Consider the following 19,985-nt stretch of genomic DNA (forward strand, 5'->3'; position numbering starts at 1 on the left):
AGCTTGCAGGACTGGAAATTGCTCTGAGTGAGTCAGAGAGTGAGGGATGAGTGAATGTGAAGGCCAAGGACATTACCGTGTAGTATTGTAGACTTTATACACACTGTACATTTAGACTACACTAAATTTATTAAAAATTAGTTTTTTTCTTCAATAATAAATTAGCCTAGGCTTGTCAGAACTTCTTACTTTATGAATTTTTAAATTTTCTTAACTTTTTGACTCTTTTGTAGTAATACCATTTAGCTTAAAAAACAAACTATCATACAAATGTACAAAAATATTTTATGTCCTTATTCTCTTCACTCTAATTTTTTTTTACTTTTTAAATTTTTTGTTATAAATGAAGATATAAACCCACACTTTAGCCCAGGTCTACCCAGGGTCAGGATCATTAAGATGTCACTAGGTAAGAGGAATCCTGGGGCTCCATTATAATCTTATGGAACCCCCAGTCTTAGTCTGGTTTTGCTGCTGTAACAAAATACCATAAACTAGGTAATTTAAAGAAGAGATAGTTATTTTCTCACTGTCTAAGATTAAGGCCTTGGGTGTCTGGTAAGGACCTTCTTGTCACATCCTCAAAAGGTAGAATGCAGAAGGACAAGCAAGAGCAGACAAGCAAGCTGATCAACTAACCATCTGGAAGCCTGTTTTCTAAGAGCCTTAATCCTATTAATGCGAAGGAGCCCTCATGGTCTAGTCACCACTGAAAAGTTCTCCTTTTTAATACTATCACATTGGCAATACCTATACTTTGGAGGGGACACAGTTAAACCATAGCATTCTTGTATTCAGCTTCGATCCTAAAATCTATTAAATACCTTTGGGGTGACTCGCTGCTGCCTTGCAAGTAAGCACTTACGCCGTGTCCAGCATGGGTTAAGTCACTTTCCCATGTTGTCCCCATGTATTGGCCCAACATACATTTCCCTCTTTTCTGGCTAAAAGCCTCTCCCTAACATGTTCTCTGTATTAAAGCCACACTGGGCTCTACTGTGAATTAGAACAGCGGTGTTTTCCTTCATGTTTCCATTTCCTCCAACACTCTTCATGCCTCACACCTGGCCTTGTATTAAGAGTTAATTCTAAACATACTTTAGGAACTTTATTGGGAGGGAACCCTTTGAGAATAGAGGTCATGGTATGTTCATGTCCCTCATACAGTGATTACTCAGGGCATCTTGATTTGGTTGTCTCTCAAGGAGCACATATCTCCAAACTAAACACATTCAAAATTCCAACTATAAGAATCTGAAATTAAAATAAATAAGTTACAAATGTTCCTGAATGCCAAAGATGAAAATAGTCATCCAAAAACTGGCTTGGGAGGTAATCACCTTTCTGAGACCCTGGCTCTCTTCTCTTACACTTAAAGAAAGTTGAAGACATTTGCACTAGACTGTTTATCACAGCTCAATTTATAATCACCAAGATGTGGAAACAACCCAAGTGCCCATCAGCCCGTGAATGGATTAACAAACTGTATTATGTGTATACATGGAATACCGTTCAGCCATAAAAAGATGGAGACTTTACATGTTTTATAGTAACCTGAGTGGAGTTGAAACACCTTCTCAGTAATGTATCACAAGAACGGAAAAGCAAGTATCCAGTGTACTCAATACTAATATGAAGCCAGTATATCAGCTTGTGCCCGCCTACCCAAGAGAAAAACTCGACTCAATTCAAGTTGGGGGCCGAGGGGACAGGAGAGGGTGAGAGTGGAGAGGTAGAGGGAAGAAGGGAGGGGGATTGGTGTGCTCTCACCTAATGGGCACAATGTAAGGGTATATGACACACCTCCTGGGTACAAGACACAACTACAACAGGGTCCTTACCTAACCAATGCAAACATTGTAACCTAATCATTTGTACCCTCATATTAATCTGACATTTAAAAAAAGTGTGACAATAACTGCCTGATATGCTTCTTAGGGTTTTTTGTGAAAATTAAATGAGATGTTATGACTGAAAAGGTTTTGGAAATCACTAAATCATTTGCAACATAAAATTGCATTATTATATCATTTCCACAGCCCCACTATTTACAAAAAACTCAATAGGCATTTAAAAAAAATAACAATCGTATACTATATAGGTAAGGTGTAACTATACCATTCTAACTCCAATTTAAAGTTAAATTTGTACCTAAGTGTATTTTATGAACAGTTTTAAAGGAATCCTCTGGCTTACATGGTAGCCTGCAAAGCCAGTCTCCAACCAGTCATACTGACCTGGGAGATGGGAAAATGGGACCCACTGATTCAATCAAAGGGAATCAATTTCCCATCTCCAAAATTGCTATATAATATAATCCAAATTGGGTGTCTTTATCTTTCACTCAACAGGCTTCCATCTTTATCACAAGCTGCCCACCATAGTGCCCGAGAGCTGCCTTCTCATCATGGTTGGCCTGCTGCTGGGCGGGATTATTTTTGGTGTGGACGAGAAGTCTCCCCCCGCGATGAAGACGGATGTGTTTTTTTTGTATCTCCTCCCGCCCATCGTGCTCGATGCCGGCTATTTCATGCCCACTCGGCCGTTCTTTGAGAACATTGGCACCATTTTCTGGTACGCTGTGGTAGGGACCCTGTGGAACTCCATTGGCATCGGGGTGTCTCTGTTCGCCATCTGCCAGATCGAAGCGTTCGGCCTCAGCGACATCACGTTGCTCCAGAACCTGCTCTTCGGCAGCCTCATCTCAGCAGTGGATCCTGTGGCTGTGCTCGCTGTCTTCGAAAACATTCACGTCAACGAGCAGCTCTACATCCTGGTGTTCGGAGAGTCCCTGCTGAATGACGCGGTCACAGTGGTGAGTGGCACCTGCTGGGCGCTGCGTCGCAGGGGCGCGTGGGGCCACCCGGGTGGCTGCAGTGGTTCAGGGGACGGCGTCAGCAGCAGCTGCGCAGGACCCTTACTTAGTCGTATGGGGCTTTTTTAGTGCCGTGATGTTACTATCTCAAAATTCTCAATCCATTTTTTTTTTATTCATTATTGGACCTTCATTTTCACATTGCACTCCCCTCGCAAGTATGTAGCTGGCCCCACTTACCAGCCCCTATTTATGCCAGAAGAACATATACGTGATTAGGACCTTGGTACCTCGGCAGATTTATATTTTTGGCACTTTCCAAAGTGTTCTTTGTGAGAAATAATGCTGCCAGTACACGGTGTGTTATAAGGCAGGTGAAATGATAATTCCTGCTCAGGGCCATTCTCTTTCTGGGGTTCATTTATTATGTTAATGGTTTTAGGGAAATTAGGAAAATTTCGGGAAATTATTTGTCACACGCTCACTGCTCACTTTCTGTGACTGCTCAACTAGCACATTTCTGGTCCTTGTCATTTTCTCATAAATAGGTATTTATTCAGGAAATGCAAATTATTTTTAATTATATAACTAGAGTCAGGAGCTTTTATGATCTTATTGATAGCAGAATTTATATCTACTCTGTCTTCTGAATGTAGGCAAGGATGGACAGAGGGTTGAAGGAGCCTCCCCACCCAGCCACAAATCTTACAAAGAGCTTGACCTCTACCAGTTAAAGACACCCAAGTGATGCTGGCTAGATAAGTCAATTAGTTGGCATGCGTGGTACTGTGTTATGTTAGCCACAGTTCTGCAGTAGTGAAGGTGAGGCAGTGACAGCCCATAACATTTGGTGGGTCCTTCTCATGTTCTCAGGTCTATATGACAGCTTATGAAACAGTTGTTTTTCCTATAGGAATAGGGTAAAAAAATAAAGCAGAGGTTCGGTGACTGTGGCTCACGTGGCTAAGGCACTAGCCACATACACCTGAGCTGGTGGTTCAAATCCAGCCCGGGCCTGCCAAACAACAATGACGACTGCAACCAAAAAATAGCTGGGTGTTGTGGCAGGTGCCTGTATAAAGCAGAGAAAGATTAGGTAAGGTGTGCTTAAATAACTTATTATTATTTTTTTTTTTGAGACAGAATCTCACCCTTTTGCTCTTGGTAGAGTAAACTCCAACTCTTGGGCTTAAATGATTCTCTTGCCTCACCCTCCCAAGTAGCTGGGACTACAGGTGCCCACCACAACACCCAGCTGTTTTTTGTTGCAATTCTCATTGCTGTTTTAGCTGGCTGGGGTCAGGTTCAAACCCGCCATCCTTAGTATATGGAGCCAGTGCTCTACCCACTGAGCCACAGGCACCGCCCATAATTTAATTTTTAAAACTCTCTCCATTTGCTATCATTAAAATGTTGTTCCTCACTCATTTAAAATAAGTCTACATAGAAACCAATATTATTTTTGGTTAGTCTATATTTGACTATAAAAGCAGTTCACTGAACTGAATAAAATATCATCTCTAAGGGATGTCCATTAACTCCAGGTGAACATTATCTAGAAAATAATTTTTTGATGATTTATTGATCACAATTTTTAGAATAGCTGCTAAGACAGCTATTTTAAGGCTGTGGCCTCACGTAACAAAATCCACTTCATATGTTCCGTTGCTCATTAACTGATTGATTAGTCATTAACTCACCAATATTAAATTTTAACTGGGAAACTGCCATAATAGTAAAGACATTTTATAACTCGTTCTAATTTCTGGAACCATCAAGTTTTCCATTGTGGCTTATGTTGGATATGTACATTTTACCCTTGTTGAGGGAGATTGCAGACATTTGAATGTGGAGTTCTGGAGGGAATCTATTTATTGTCAAGGGAACTGCTGGTGAAAATAAGAACACCTTGCTGCCTGCCTTTTAGGTCAGCTCAGCAAAGTTAGGTCCGTTTCGGATTGACACATTGTACCCTCATGTTGCTTTTCTGCCCCTTATGAAATTTTAGTCAGCCATCTCCGTGGTCTGTTCTTTGAGTTTGTCTAGAATCAGATGTCGGGAAACGGTCTGGCTAAGTCACTGTATGGGGTGTGCCAAGGCAGCAGGCAATCCAGAGGTGTATGCTGTGCTTCCTGTCAAGGGGAGTGAACTATGAAGCTATCAACTGTGCTCTTAGACGGTTGATAGAGAGGGAGCCTGATCTTCACCCCTGGGGTGAGAGGGGGACAGTGGCCAAAGTGAGACCTGCCATTCCCACAGGGAAGGAGGGCAAGGATAGAGAATGGCCATGGCTGGAGTTTAGAGGTGGAGGCCTTTTTGTCCATGGCTAGAGCCTGTAGGTCAGAAGGTCTGTAGTGGTTTCATCTGAAAGAGCCTCTGTCAATAAGTTATGTGTCCTTAGACCCTCAGGACATCAGAATATGCCCAGGGGATTGTCTACCTAATGCCGAAGAATGAACTACTAGATGTTTCTCTAATTGAATTGGCTAAGTAGTGTACAGAATTGAGCATGTGTCAGTAATAATTGGAACAGTGATGTAAAAAATCATAACTTTGCCTCCTAGTCAGCTACCTTGAGAACAGAGATGGAGATTATTTACAGATGTGAAGATTCTTTGATTTGTTCATTTGGTCTTATCCCTAGGAAAGGTTTAAGGAACTCATAGACTAGGGAAGGGTATTAAAAAGAGTGGGTCACTAGGACTTGCAGATAGAAGGATGGAAGTTAATGAGAGAGAATTCACATTAAAACTATAGTCTGGAGGATGGGCAAAATTGTAGGTTAGAAGAATTAACTACTTTCCAAAATCATGATAAATTCAGTGCTGAGCTAAAAAAGCTGAAGGGAAGAAAACCTATCATAAAAATGTCCCAAAGCCAGAGAAATTGATAATATATATGTTGCAGATCAAAATTCTTCATGCTGTTGTCCAAGGCTACAGTGGATTAGAGTTAACTGGAGAAATAGCAAACTGTGGGAAGGTGTGATTTTGAAATAGGAAGTTTGTGCTTTTCCTTATAACACATGCTTTAGGAAAACTTTTCCAGATTTCCAGATTGTTCAGGTTCCAGTTATCTGAGAAGTCCTACTATTTCCATAGTCAATAATCAAATGATTTGTATTCATACGGTAATTTCCAACATCATTTCTAGAACATGTGGATGCAACCACTGAGTATTCTAATAAGTTTTCCAAGAAGACTTAAACAGTTCTTTGATCTGCCCACAACCAGTCTTGGTTAAAGAGAATTGGCTTTGTAGAAAAAAGCTAATGATAAACTACGGTGGCCCAGTCACTGTGTGTTCTGTTCTGGACTAGAATTTAACTTTAGCAAGGTGAAGAGAAAACAGTGATGATTTGGAATTTGATTTTGCAAACAGCAGAATAGATCTAAAATTCCTTATGCAAAAAGTGATTATCCTTCATGTTTCATATGAGAAAAAGTTATCTGAACGCTATTTTTCTAGAACGGAGTCATTCTGATAAACAACGGTATTTATATAGTTTGCATCCCTGCTTTACATGAAGTCATAGAATTTGTATACATTTTAAACCATAGTTCAAAATATATAATTCTTACATTTGTATCTATCTATTTAAAAATAATCATAAAAAGTATACCTTGGATCATTTGAATGATTTCAAAGCAATCAGCTGTCAAATTAGCCCATTCCTGGCTTTAGTAAATAGGCATCACTGGTATTATAATCTAAAAACACAAGTGTCAAGTTGAGGCCAACTTCGCATAGACTCAGTAGACACATATGTGTATTTGTAGCCCACATACCTTATATGCACATATGCACACACCCACATACAAAATATATACACACATTTAAATTAAAATCCAATGCACTTTCCTGCATAGGGTCCCCTGTGATAAAATTCAAGGATTTAACTGGAGTGAGTAAGTATGTGGTTATGGCCAGTTGTAACTAAAGGAATGCTATCTCCTGCAGATCTCTAGGTGTCAGGTTAGGTGGAAAGCAGGTAGGTGATGGAAAGCTTTCTGGTTGTCACGGTAATGCTTGTTTTCCCTAACAGTGCTGTGGCATCTCAGGCAGTGGGATGATCAAAATAGAGCTTCTGCCAAGTATGCTGAGAGCAAAGTGACTTAGCTTTTCTCAATGTAAAATCTGAAGGGATATTTAAAACCAAAAAGACCTCTGAGAGATCTGATGGATTGAGCTGCCAGGAAAATGGTTTTGAAATGATTAGGAATGTCCGACCCATCTGCTGATGCCAGTTAGTCTGCGGGAAAGAATACCTGAGCTCCCCTGGGAAAGCTCGTCCACGAGCCCTACAGGATAGGATGGGGAGCTGAGTGGGGAAGAGGAGACTCAGCTCTGTGCAGAATAGATTTCTGATTTTGTCGGTAGAGTGAGGCACTCAGGAGGCAGCACCAACTCCACAGGATGCTGAATGGTCTGGGAGGTCATCCGTGTTGCAGGAGGTCAGAGGAAAGGGCTATGGGAGTCCAGGAGGGCTCCTGGGAGGAACAGCAGCTTGGAAGATAGATAGAATTTCCCTGGGTGTAGTGATTGGGTTTCTGCCAAGAGAGATGACATGAAAGAAAAGCAGGGGCAGGAATGAATAAATACATGGTGTGTTTTGTGGAGCAACAGACTGAAGTGTATTGGACATCAGGTGGACTGAGACAGTTAGGCCTTCCTAAAGTCAGGCAGTCACAGAATTTAATCATGGGCATGGTCAATGGAATGGCAACCTTTAAAGGAAGTAAATCCTTTGGTGGCTGGAGGAGATTAAGGCAAGGAAGGGATGAGCCCCTGGGTGCAATGCAGGCTGGAGGCTGGGGACAGAACCCTGGAGGGAGGCTGTCCACTGAGAAGCAGAGGGCTAGGAAATGCTCTGCTACTCCAGGATGCCTGTGACTGTCCCCTTGGCTTTGGCTCTTTAGGGATATATATAGCGCATCTCCGATCCTCTCTGGAGAAGCACTTGTGCCATGTTGATGCTGATGAAATCTGATGCCTGCAGCAAGCCGCCTGTTGAATGTGGGAAGCGGATGCTGCTTAGTTTCTGTTCTGTCTGGCAAATGATGATGCCTTCAAAATATTTAAGTCCTCAAGGGGAGTGAGTTATTTTATTTTATTTAAAATTAATTTTTGAAAGTTACTTATTGGTTCAAGAAATACCAAATGCCCTTGAGTGCTGTACCAACAATTAGGAGAGAAGAAAATCTCACTGCTTTCTATTCTATTTTTTCAAAACCAGCAGACTCTTACTGTCATTTACGAGGCAACATGGAAGATATATATTGTAATGAGTTGGGTAAGCAAAAGGAGTTTATAATTCTGCAGAAAAGAGGAAAAAAAGAGACATGTAAAACCTGTAACAGGCTACATAAATGACCACAGTGAGGTGGAAAAAGTGTGAAATGGCATTTTCTGGGCCACACACTGGCTAGCAGAGGGCTCTGACTCACTCTCTCATGGCTGAACCTTGAACAACTTAACCAGAAGGTCAGGAGGCCTGGATGCTAATGCTAATGCCTCTGACATTTTTTTCATTTGACCTTGGACAACTGGGAACAACTTTGAGTTTCTCAGAACGAAAGTGAGGGTATAGCACAGCCTCTGTCCCCGATGTCCTTGTCAGCTGGGTCTCCTGGAGATTCCGGATGCTCTAGAGTTGTACATGGCACAGTGAAAAGGAGCAGCCCATCTCCTTGCCTTGTACTGGGCTCGCTGGTTTTGTGAAAAATGTGGTAAGGCTGAAGCCATCACTCTCCATTCAGTTGGCTCAGCAGCAGGGGACCCCAGTCGTATGCTGGAAAACATATTGCCCAGGAGACCTGAAGTAACCAAGTATTCCTGAAGCCTTCCTTAAATCAAGGCTATGTAAAGACACCCAATAAGAGATAGTCTCATTTACGTGGTTCTCAACCTTCCTAATGCCTCGATGTATTTTCATTGTTACAAAGGGGTCACGACCCACAGGTTGAGAACCGCTGCCCTAGAGGCACATGGTATGCTTGAATTTACAGCAGACACACACAGAGACACACACAAACACACAAGCAGACACAACTTTGCATCCTCTTTGCTTGAAGAAAATCTCCTTGGGTCTTTTTGTTAAACGAGGCAGGGTATGGAAGGAGAACTTGGTGATCTGGGAGGAGGACTGCTTCAGGTTGGGTACCTGTACTGACGGGTGGGTGCGTCTATGGTGTGACTCCACAGGAGGACCCTGTAAGGTAAATACACTCACAGCGGCACCGACAGCCTTTCTCTGTGACATGCTGTTTTCCAAACCATTGATAATACCCAGTGGGTGTGCTGGATAGCAAACAAATAGTTTAGAATAATCTTTCAGATGATATCCAGAAAAACTAATGTTTTAGGAGCAGTTATAACTTTGAAATCTCCTTTCCCTTACTTCTAGAAATAATAATTCTGAGAACTCATTTTTCTAAGAAATTTTGTTTAAAGCCATAACACTAAAATGTGAGATAAACGAATACACAACATTGTCACTTATCATCCACATGGGTACACAGAAGCAATGTCCTCACTTTAGAAGACCAGTAGATGAGTTCGTGACCAGAATGATAATGGGGAAATTGGAAAGCATCCTGACAACGTGTTTTTTTTCTTCCGCAGGTCCTGTACAACCTATTCAAGTCCTTTTGCCAGATGAAAACCATTGAGACCATTGATGTGTTTGCAGGAATTGCTAACTTCTTTGTTGTGGGAATCGGTGGGGTGTTGATTGGCATCTTCCTGGGATTTATAGCAGCATTTACTACTCGATTCACACATAATATCCGAGTGATTGAGCCACTCTTTGTTTTCCTGTACAGTTATTTGTCCTACATAACAGCCGAAATGTTTCACCTCTCTGGCATCATGGCGTAAGTATTTCTTCGTTAAAAGCACTCAATGAATTACATTTCCTTGAATTCACATATTCTTAGCTAAGTTATTAAAGTTAAATAAGTTGTGTAAAAGACTAGGTTTTCTTATTCTTTTAAGAAAAATTGAAAATAGATTTTTTTCTTACATTTTGTTATGAAGAAATGAAAATGTCTATCGGCCAAATTTATACTAAGATGATCAGATACTAAGATGGAAAACTGCTTAAACATTATTTGGAGTCTCATCTGAAGTTGACAGTAAACTGTTGATTTTGGTCAGATACCAAGAATTTTATTAGTTTGATACCCATTTGGAGTTGTCCGTGTGGCAGGCTGTAGGATTATGCCAATAAGGTTGTAGCCCAAACTACTCTGGGAGTTCTGGAGTTACTTATGTATGCTCATTTAAATAATCTTAATCATAGAAATGCTTTGTATGATAGATTTGATTTGGGATAATGACTTAAGGTCATTTAAAGCACAATTCAATGAATGGGGATTTAATCTTGTAATTTTAGCTTAGCTTTTAAAGCATCAGTATGATTATAAAGCAAGAAATGTATAAACCAAGGAATTATCTATTTAGTAAAGACTCAGTATCGCATTCTACTGATTCTGAAGTATGTTCTTGAGAAGCTACACAACTGGGCTAAAAAAATGGTAGTGTTTGGCTCCCATGTTAGCCTCTGGAAGTTTGCTTTGAAGGAGGCTATTCATTAGGTGTGGATGTTTTTGTAGCTACTGAAAATAAGCCTGTTACATTATGGGCACACCCTGTGTATGGTCAGTGAGAATTACTTAGTAATGGAATGGCTTTACATTTTTTTATACTTGACAAATGCTTATCAAATATTTGTATTTGATACAAACATGCACTAGGTTATATGTTAGGACCTGTTACACATAATTAAAGTTTTGTTGCTATAACCATCCGCGTAGTTTTCCCTGAAGTTTTCTCTCCCAACTGACTGAAGTGATCTTTTGAATACAGACTATTTCGTTTTTTACCTCCTACCAGCACTTTTGCATCAGGAGCAGATTAGGCCTGTGGTGGAAGACGCTAAAGCCACCAGGGCGAGACAAGTAGAACCCCTTGTTGGAAAAGCCATGTGTTAAAGGTTGGCTGGTTTTCTGTTTCCCAAAGAACCTAAATAAAGCAACATATTAATCCAGTTTGACCTAGTAATGAAATGTTCCAGGTTGCTATTCATATCCTTTGTATGACTTCCAGTTTCCTCACTGTTCTGTGACCAGTGTCATTGAAAATGTGTGATCAGCTAGTTAGAAGGTCTCTAAAAAGAGTGTGGAGGTGGGACTTAGTGTCTAGTTTCGCAGGAGTGTTGTTCTAGCAACACTATGGGTGAGGACCTTGAACTGTATTGCAGGTCTCAGTGTCTCGTACACAGATGCTCCTGCCCATGGACATGTGTAAATTTTCTAGAACACTCACAAAGTAGCCATCTAAATTTGTTAATTTGCCTGATGTTCACAGGCAGGAATTGGAGTTCTTATAAGATCTAGCATTTGAGGGGACGGTTGAAAAATTGGATGGGGATAAAATCCTGGTGTGTCCAAAATGTTAGTGAGGCCTAGAGTCTGTGGGGTTCGAAGGCCTCAGCTGCATCATGTCACTGGCCTCTGGTGAAGACAGGATCACGGGACTATTTGTTCTTGGAATTTGGAAATCAGAGACAACTAGGGCTACTTGCTTATGATAAATAGCCCTGGCTATTCTCTGCTGTAGTTTTTGGACAGATGAAAAACATTGCGTTTATTTCCAACTTCAAAGTGAACATTTATTTGACAACTTAGGGTAGAGGAAGTTCCTTTATTACATTTAAACTCATATTGTTATTGCGCATAGTTTACCAGAACCATCAGTAGACCCTTAAATAAGACATTACAAGATAATAAACATTTTTGGCATCTAAAGTTACCATGTGCGCCCATTATCCTATGATAGCAAAGGAAGGGATAGATCCACATTGGCGTGTTTGTTCTCAGAAGTGACATCCGTTTTCTAATGCAGGATAATTTATATGCTATTCAAACCCTGACCATGTCTAATGCTTTCTTCTGTGTGGTGTAGATCACAGATATGCGTACCCACCCGCCCCTTTGAAGTGCATTGTGTCACTTCCACGTTGTAATTACTGTACTTATGTTAGTCCAGGGGATACAGTATAATGATGCAATTAAAATTACACATCTCTATGCACCTCTTTTATAAAAGTAGTAATTTTTTCTGGGCTTAAATTGTACTGAGCTTAGAAATTCCTATCATACTTCATGCTAATTGCACTCTTTTTTTTTTTTTGCCATTTGAAAACAGATTTTAAGGTTAATGGGAGTGAAGGCACAGGCTTTGCTGAGCATGCTCAGTGCCTTCCTTGTTTGCTTAAGAGAAATGGGCAGGCACATAGAAAGGAAAAGGGGCAGAGAGGATAGGCAGCTGGGGAGCCGAAAGGTTAAACCCCCCACTCTCATGATTTGTAAAACAGTTGTGAAACTTGGCCTACCTAACTTTTCCCTACTATCCTCCCTTTTCTCTCTCCTCCACTGCTTCTATCCATCTCTCCTTCTCCCTTCTTCTTCTTTTTGCCTTTCAGATTCTGTAGCCTCCTGTACACCAGCTGTGTCTTAGGTGGACCAGCCTGTTCCAGAATGACATCACTTATTTAATAAACAGGTAGTTAATAAAAGAATCTGATTAGAAAGAAACATCTTCCTGTGTAACAGAAGAGACCTGCGTTGGGGTTCAAAATGGAACCAGTCTTTTAGGTAGGAAAGCACTAGGCAGGATTTCACTAGCTTGATGTCTTTGGGGAGATGCTGGAAGCAGCGCATCCTGGTGTTTACATAGCCCGCTGCTGCTGCTGTTTATTTTTACCAAGAGACTGTTTTACACATGTGCTTTTGACATGTGCTTCACCTAATCTGAGGTGAAGTTGTATCTGTCATCTCCCCTGTTTTATAAGCTATTTAGAAAGATGTCTTCTGGATATTTCTTAGAATTGTTTTCCCCTTCATGGGCCTTCCTAATATTTCAAAACCTAATTTGGTGCTAAGGAATTATGCTCCTGTTTCACTGTGTATTCAGGAGAGGTTTAGAAGCCAATCCTAAGAGGGTAGATGAAATACTCTGTTTTCTAATATTATTCTGCTCATTTCCATACTGGAATAAATTATTGCAATAGGGAAAAGTAAGTGTGTGTGTGTTTTTGAGTGAGTTTCCACAGCACCAGAACTAAAGTTAAGAAGAAGCTTCCATAGTCCATTAAACAAGAAACTTCACGTGTCAATAGCACTGGACATCTTTGAGTATCCAACACTAAAATAGGGGATTGAGGGGTGACTAATAGTTACTGATTTTAGACATTCTTGTCTTGGTTCATGTGTTTTGAACTTTATATTCAGGGCTATGTTCAGAATGAAAGCCCTGTCCCCTGTTGACAATAGGGTATTTATCCCATTTTACTTTCTTTTCTCAAGGACACTAACAGATGCCTAAACTGATCAAATAATAGTTAGATCCATACACAAATGAATGGAAGGGGAGGTTTGTTCCCCCATTTTGGACATCAGGTACCTTTCTTTGGCCTCACTTGGCACCCTACATAGTCCTCTGGGCTCTAATTAATGGGCGCCTGAAAACGCACTGTCTGAAGAGGAGTGTGCTTGGCTTCCACAGCAGCTAGCAGCCTGTGAGGAAATGCTGATTTCTCTTTGATATGCTCCGGAAATTTCAAAATGGCTGATTCTTTCAGATAGAAGAATGGGTGCCCAATATTTCTTAGTTTTGTTTTAACAAATTAGTAATTTCTTAGCCTTCCTTCCCTCAAGGGTACTTTTAAAGTATTTACTATTTATTGTCTCAGTTACTCTAGCAGCCTTTATTGCAGAGAAAGTAGGAAATGGTGATTTTTTAGTCTCATTTCACAAATGAGGAAATTGAGGGCAAAATGTGATGGCAGGTGACTGAGTAGAGAGTTAGAGCTGGAACCTGGGTCTCCAGATACCAGGCAAGCACTGTTTATGTCCCTGTGTCCCCTTTAAAAACAAAACCAGTGCATTTCAATGAAATTTTTAACATGAGAATTTAGTAGACATTTCTAGAATGGCAGGTTCAGGAACGAAATCCAGGAGCAGGTCCAACTCATTGGACCGAGGTAGTCACCACTGAGGGTGTGTGAAGGTCAGATTCTCTCTTCTTCCTGGTTTTCTTTATGGGAGTTGACAATTACCATGTGTTTGAAACCTTGAGAAAAATGGGAAAGCATGTCTTCATTTGCCATTCTGTAGCTTCTATCCTAATTCCTCTTGGTTTGCCCATACTTAACAAAATTTGGGAGGTTTGAAATCATAGCCCTATGTGCTAGCAGCTAGAATAACTAGTACATGTCTACTGATGTTCTCAAAAAAATATTAAAAAAATCGACACATGACATTAGAGGAGGTTCATAAAACATTATACAAAGCATCATATTTATATTATGCCTTCAAGCACATGATGCCTCCTGACGTTCATATCAATCTATTTTTTTTTGGTTTGTAAAAATTTATAGATTTTATAAATTTTACTTAGTGATCAGGTGAGAACTTTTAGGGTATCCATCACCTGAATGACATACATTGTACCCATTAACCAATTTTTTCATCTTTCATCCCTTCTCTATCTGAGTCTCCATTGTCAGTCATTTCCCTGGCTATGTACACATTTCAGCACTCGCTTATGAGATCATGTGGTATTTGACCTTCTGTGCCTGGGTTGTTTCACCTAAGATAAGGACCACCAGTTCTGTTCATGTTGCTGCAGAGCCATTATTTCATTCTTTTGTATGGATGAATAGTATTCCATTGTATACATGCATATTGGCATCATATTAGTTCATAGATACTTCGGTGAGTCCGTCTTTACTATTGTAAATAGTGCCATGTGTGATAAACATATGAGTGCCAATATCTTTCTGATGTATTGGTTTCTAGTCTTTGGGTAAATACCTAGTAGTAGGATCGCTGGGTTGAATGGTAGTTCTATTTTAAGTTCTTTGAGAGATCTTCATACTGTTTTCCATAGAGGTTGCACTAATTTACATTCCTACCAACAGTGGAAGAGTTCCCTTTTCTCTGCATCCTCACCAACATTTTAAAAAATATTTTTAATAATAGCCATTCTGACTGGGGTAAAATGATATAACTGATTTTAGTTTTAATTTGCATTTCTCTAATGATATTGAACATTTTTTTGTATACCTGTTGGCCATTTGTATGTCTTCTTTTTTTTAATTGAAACAGAGTCTCACTTCATGCCCTGGGTAGAGTGCTATGCTGTCATAGCTTACAGCAACCTCAAACACTTGGGCTCAAGCAATCCTACAGGCATGCATCACAATGCCCGGATAGTTTTATTTTTCTATATTTTTTTTAGTGGAGATGGAGTCTCACTTTTGCTCAGGCTGGTCTCTAATTCCTGAGTTCAAGCAATCCACCTGTCTCAGCCTCCCAGAGTGTTATAATTCCAGGTGTGAGCCACTGTATCTGGCCTGTATCTCTCCTTCAGCAAACTGTCTATTCATGCCCTTTGCCCACATTTTTTAATGAGATTATTTGTTTTTTACTTTTATTTATTTATTTATTTATTTAATTTTTTTTTTTTTGTAGAGACAGAGTCTCACTTTATGGCCCTTGGTAGAGTGCCGTGGCATCACACAGCTCACAGCAACTTCCAGCTCCTGGGCTTAAGCGATTCTCTTGCCTCAGCCTCCTAAGTAGCTGGGACTACGGGTGCCCACCACAGCACCCAGCTATTTTTTTGTTGCAGTTTGGCCGGGGCTGGGTTTGAACCCGCCACCCTCGGCATATGGGGCCGGCGCCCTACTCACTGAACCACAGGCGCTGCCCGATTATTTGTTTTTTATTTTATTTTATTTTTTTTTGTAGAGACAGAGTCTCACTTTATGGCCCTCAGTAGAGTGCCGTGGCCTCACACAGCTCACAACAACCTCCAACTCCTGGGCTTAAGCGATTCTCTTGCCTCAGCCTCCGGAGCAGCTGGGACTACAGGCGCCCGCCACAACGCCTGGGTTTTTTTGGTTGCAGTTTGGCCGGGGCCAGGTTTGAACCCGCCATCCTCAGTATATGGGGCCGGCGCCCTACCAACTGAGCCATAGGAGCCGCCCTATTTGTTTTTTATTATTGAATTGTTTGAGTACTTTATACAGGGTGTCCATAAAGTTTGTGTACAATTTAAAATAGTTTAACAAAGTAAATTGCACACAGACTTTGTGGACACGCTATATTATTTTGTTTCAGTTACTACAGTTTGATAATATAATTTGAAGTCAGGTAATGTGATTACTCTGTTTTGTCCTTTTTGCTCAAGATGGCTATGGCTATTATGGGTCATTTTGAAGTTCCATAGAAATTTTAGGATTTTTTTTTCTATTTCTGTGAAGAATCTCATTGATACATTCATGGGGATTGCATTGAATCTGTAGATTGCTTTGGGTAGTTTGGACATTTTAGTAATATGGATTCTTCCAATCCAGGAGCATGGAATATGTTTCCATTTATTTATTTAATTTACAAATATTTTCATCAGTGTTTTATAGTTTTTATTATAGAAATCTTTCACTTTTCTGGTCAGTTTTATGTCTAGGTACCTTATTTTCTTTGTAGCTATTGTATATGGGGTTACTTTTTTTTTTTTTTTTCTTTCACATTGTTTACTTTTGGGATTTAGAAATGCGAATTTTTGTATGTTGATTTTGTATTTTTCAACTTTACTGAATTTATCAGTTCTAATGTTTTTTGTTTCCTTTAGTTTTCTCTAGGTATAAAGATCATGTTGTTTGCAATAAGGATAATTTTACTTCTTTCTTTCCAGATTGGATGCCCTTTATTTCTTTCTCTTGTCTGATTTCTCTAGCTAGAACTTCCAATGCTATGTTTAATAACTGTGGTGAAACTCGGCATCCCTTCCTTAAAGGAAAGATTTTCAGTGTTTCCCACATTCAGTATATCATACTAGCTGTGGGTATGCCCTATATGGCTTTTATCATGTTAAGGTAAATTCCTTCTATACCTAGTTTTTTGAAAGTTTTTATCATAAAGGGATTTTCTTTTTGTCAAAAGCTTTTTCATCATCAATTGAAATTAATGTATGGTTTTTGTCCTTTGTTCTGTTGATATGGTTTATCACATTGATTGGTTTGTATATGTTGAGTCACCCTTGCACCCCTGGGATGAATTCCACTTGATCATGATGAATCGTCTTTTTAGTGTATTTTTGGATTCAGTTTGCTAGCATTTCATTGAGGATATTTATGTTTATATTCATTAGAGATATTAGGTCATAGTTTTCTTTTTTGGTTGTATCTTTGGTTTGATACAGATTACATTGAATTTTTAGATCTCTTCAGGTAGTATAGTCATTTTAATGATATTATTTTTTTTAATCCATGAACATGGGATGTTTTCACACTTGTTTCTGTCATCTACCATTTTCCTCATCAGTGTTTTATAGTTTTCCGTGTAGAAATTTACACCTCCTTGGATAAGTATGCTCCTGGGTATTTTTTTTTTTTTGTAGTTGTTATAAATGGGATTGCCTTCTTCATTTCTTCTTAACTTGATTGTTATTAATGTACAGAAATGCTACTGAGGTTTGGATGTTGACTTTGTATCCTGCTGTTTTACTGAATTTGTTTATTGAACCGGAAAGCTTTTTGGTGGAGTCTTTAGTGTTTTCTAGATATAAGATTATATCATCTAAAAACAGGGATATTTTGAAATTCTCTTTTGCAATTTGGAAGTCTTTGCCTGATTCCTCTTGGTAGAATATCTAGTACATGTTGAGTAGAAGTGAAAGTGGACATCCTTGTCTTGTTCTGGTTCTTAGAGGAAATGTTTTTTAACATTTGTCCATTAGTTGGCTATAGGTAAATAGTTTTTATCTGGGTTCTCTGTTCTGTTCCATTGATGTATGCCTCTATTTTTGTGCCAATACCAAGTTGTTCTGGTTACTACACCCTGTGGTATAGTTTTTGAAGTCTGGTAATGTGATGCCTTCAGCTTTGTGGTGTTTTTTTTTTTTTTTTTTTTTTTTTGCTTAAGATTGCTTTGGCTATTCCAGCTGTTTTCTGGTTCCAAATGAAGCATAGAATAATTTTTTTCTGGATCTGTGACATATGACATTGGTATTTTGATGGAGATTGCACTGAATTTGTAAATCACTTTGAGTAGTATGGACATTTTAATAATATTGATTCTCTTAATCCATGAGCACGATAGGTTTTTCCATTTATTGTGTCATCTGAGATTTCTTTCCTCAATGTTTTGTAGTTGTCCTCATGCAGATCTTTCAACTCTTTGGTTAAATATGTTAACCAATATGTTAACTCTTTGGTTAAATAAATATGTTAACCAAATATGTTAACTCTTTGGAACATATGTTAAATATGTTCATAGGTATTTTATTTCCTTTGTTATCTTTTGTAAATATCTTTGAGTCTTTAATTTGACTTTCGGCTTGACTACTGCTGGGGGATAGAAATGCTCATGATTTGTGTACCTTGATTTTGTAATATGAGACTTTGCTGAACTTACTTGTCAGTTCCAAAAATCTCTTGGTGGAGTCTTGGGGGTTTTCTAGATGTAAGATCATATCAGGATAAAGTGAGAGTTTGAGCCCCTCTTTCCTGGTTTGAATGCCCTTTCTTTATTTATCTTACCTGATTGCTCTAATTAGGACTTAAAGTAGTATGTTGAATAGAAGTAATAACAGTGGACAACCTTGTCTTGTTACAGTTCTTAGGGGGAATGCTTTCAGATTTTCCTCATTCAGTATGATGTTGTCTGTAGATTTGTCATATATGGCCTTTATAATTTTAAGATATATTCAGTCTATGCTTAATTTCTTAAGTTTTTTTTTTTTTTTTTTGTGAAAGTGTACTGGATTTTGTTGAATGCTTTTTTCTGCTTCTACTGAGATGATCATATGGTCTTGGTTTATGCCTTTCTTTATGTGGCTAATCACATTTATTGATTTACATATGTTGAGCCATTCTTGCATCCTTGGGATTAAGCCCACTTAGTCATGGTGGACTATTTATTTGATGTGTGGTTGGATTTGGTTTGCTAGTATTTTACTGAAAAATTTTGGGTCTGTATTCTGAAGGGATATTGGTCTGTAGTTTTCCTTTCTTTTTTGTTTTGTCCTTTCCTGGTTTTGGTATCAAGGTAATATTGGCTTCATAGAATGAGTGGGGAGAATTTCTGTTTTCTTGGATGTTATAGAATAATTTCTGCAGCATATGTGTCAAGGATTCCTTGTTATGATAGAATTAGTCTGTGAATCCATCTAGTCTGGGGCTGTTTTTTGTTATAATATTTTTTAGGGCATGGTGGCTCATGTCTGTAATCCCAGCACTCTGGGAGGCCCAGGCAGGTGAATTGCCTGATCTCAGGAGTTCCAGACCAGTCTGAGCAAGAGCGAGACCCTGTCTCTAAAAAAAGAAAAGAATAGCCAGGTGTTGTGGCTGGTCCCAACTATTCAGGAGGCTGAGGCAGGAGGATCGCTTGAGCCTAAGAGTTTGAGTTGCTGTGAGCTGTGATGCCAGAGTACTCTACCAGGGGTAAGAAAGTGAGACTCTGTCTCAATAAAAAGAAAAAGATTTTTTTTTTAATTAATGTTTTGATCTCGCTGCTCATTATTAGTTTGTTCAGGAATTCTTTCCTTCTGATTGAGTTTTAGGAGGTTGTGTGTTTCTAGAAATATATCAGTTTCCTCAGTTCTTTATAGTTGTATGAGCATAGAGATTTTGTAGTATTCATGGCTGATACTTTGTATTTCTGTGGTATCAGTTGTAATATCTCCTTTTCATTTCTAATTGAGTTGTTTTGGGTCTTTTCTATTCCTACTTAATGAAGCAAGAGGTGTATCAATTTTATTTATCTTTTTAAAAAACCAACTTTTTGTTTCATTTATCCTTTGTATTTTTTTTTCTTTTTCATTTCATTTAGCTTTGCTCTGATTTAGTTCTGCTGGTTTGGGGTCTCTTTCTTTACTTGTCCCTTGAGATGTATCATTAGTTAATTTGTGATCTTTCTGTCTTTTTGGTGTAGGCATTACAGGCTATGAATTTTCTTGCTGAATGCCATAGATTTTGATAGCTTTGTTGTTTGGTTCAAGGATGTTAGCTGTGGGCTTGTCTTAAATGGAATTCATTATTTTGACATATGTTCATTCTATTAAGAGTTTTTTTATGTTTTCTTTCATGAAGGGATGATGA

The 19,985-nt window shown here is 39.1% G+C and overlaps 1 protein-coding gene across 1 annotated transcript in view; it reads left to right on the top strand.

The window, feature by feature from the left end:
* Positions 1-19,985, top strand: part of SLC9A2 (solute carrier family 9 member A2) — a 109,932-nt gene that overhangs the window by 35,392 nt on the left and 54,555 nt on the right. Inside the window, exons 2-3 of the mRNA XM_053589892.1 lie at positions 2,352-2,815; positions 9,440-9,690. Of these exons, the coding sequence (XP_053445867.1) occupies positions 2,352-2,815; positions 9,440-9,690 (715 nt within the window). The remainder of the gene's footprint in view (positions 1-2,351; positions 2,816-9,439; positions 9,691-19,985) is intronic.

The sequence above is a fragment of the Nycticebus coucang genome, chromosome 4 (genome assembly GCF_027406575.1).
Source record: "Nycticebus coucang isolate mNycCou1 chromosome 4, mNycCou1.pri, whole genome shotgun sequence".
NCBI lineage: Eukaryota > Metazoa > Chordata > Mammalia > Primates > Lorisidae > Nycticebus > Nycticebus coucang.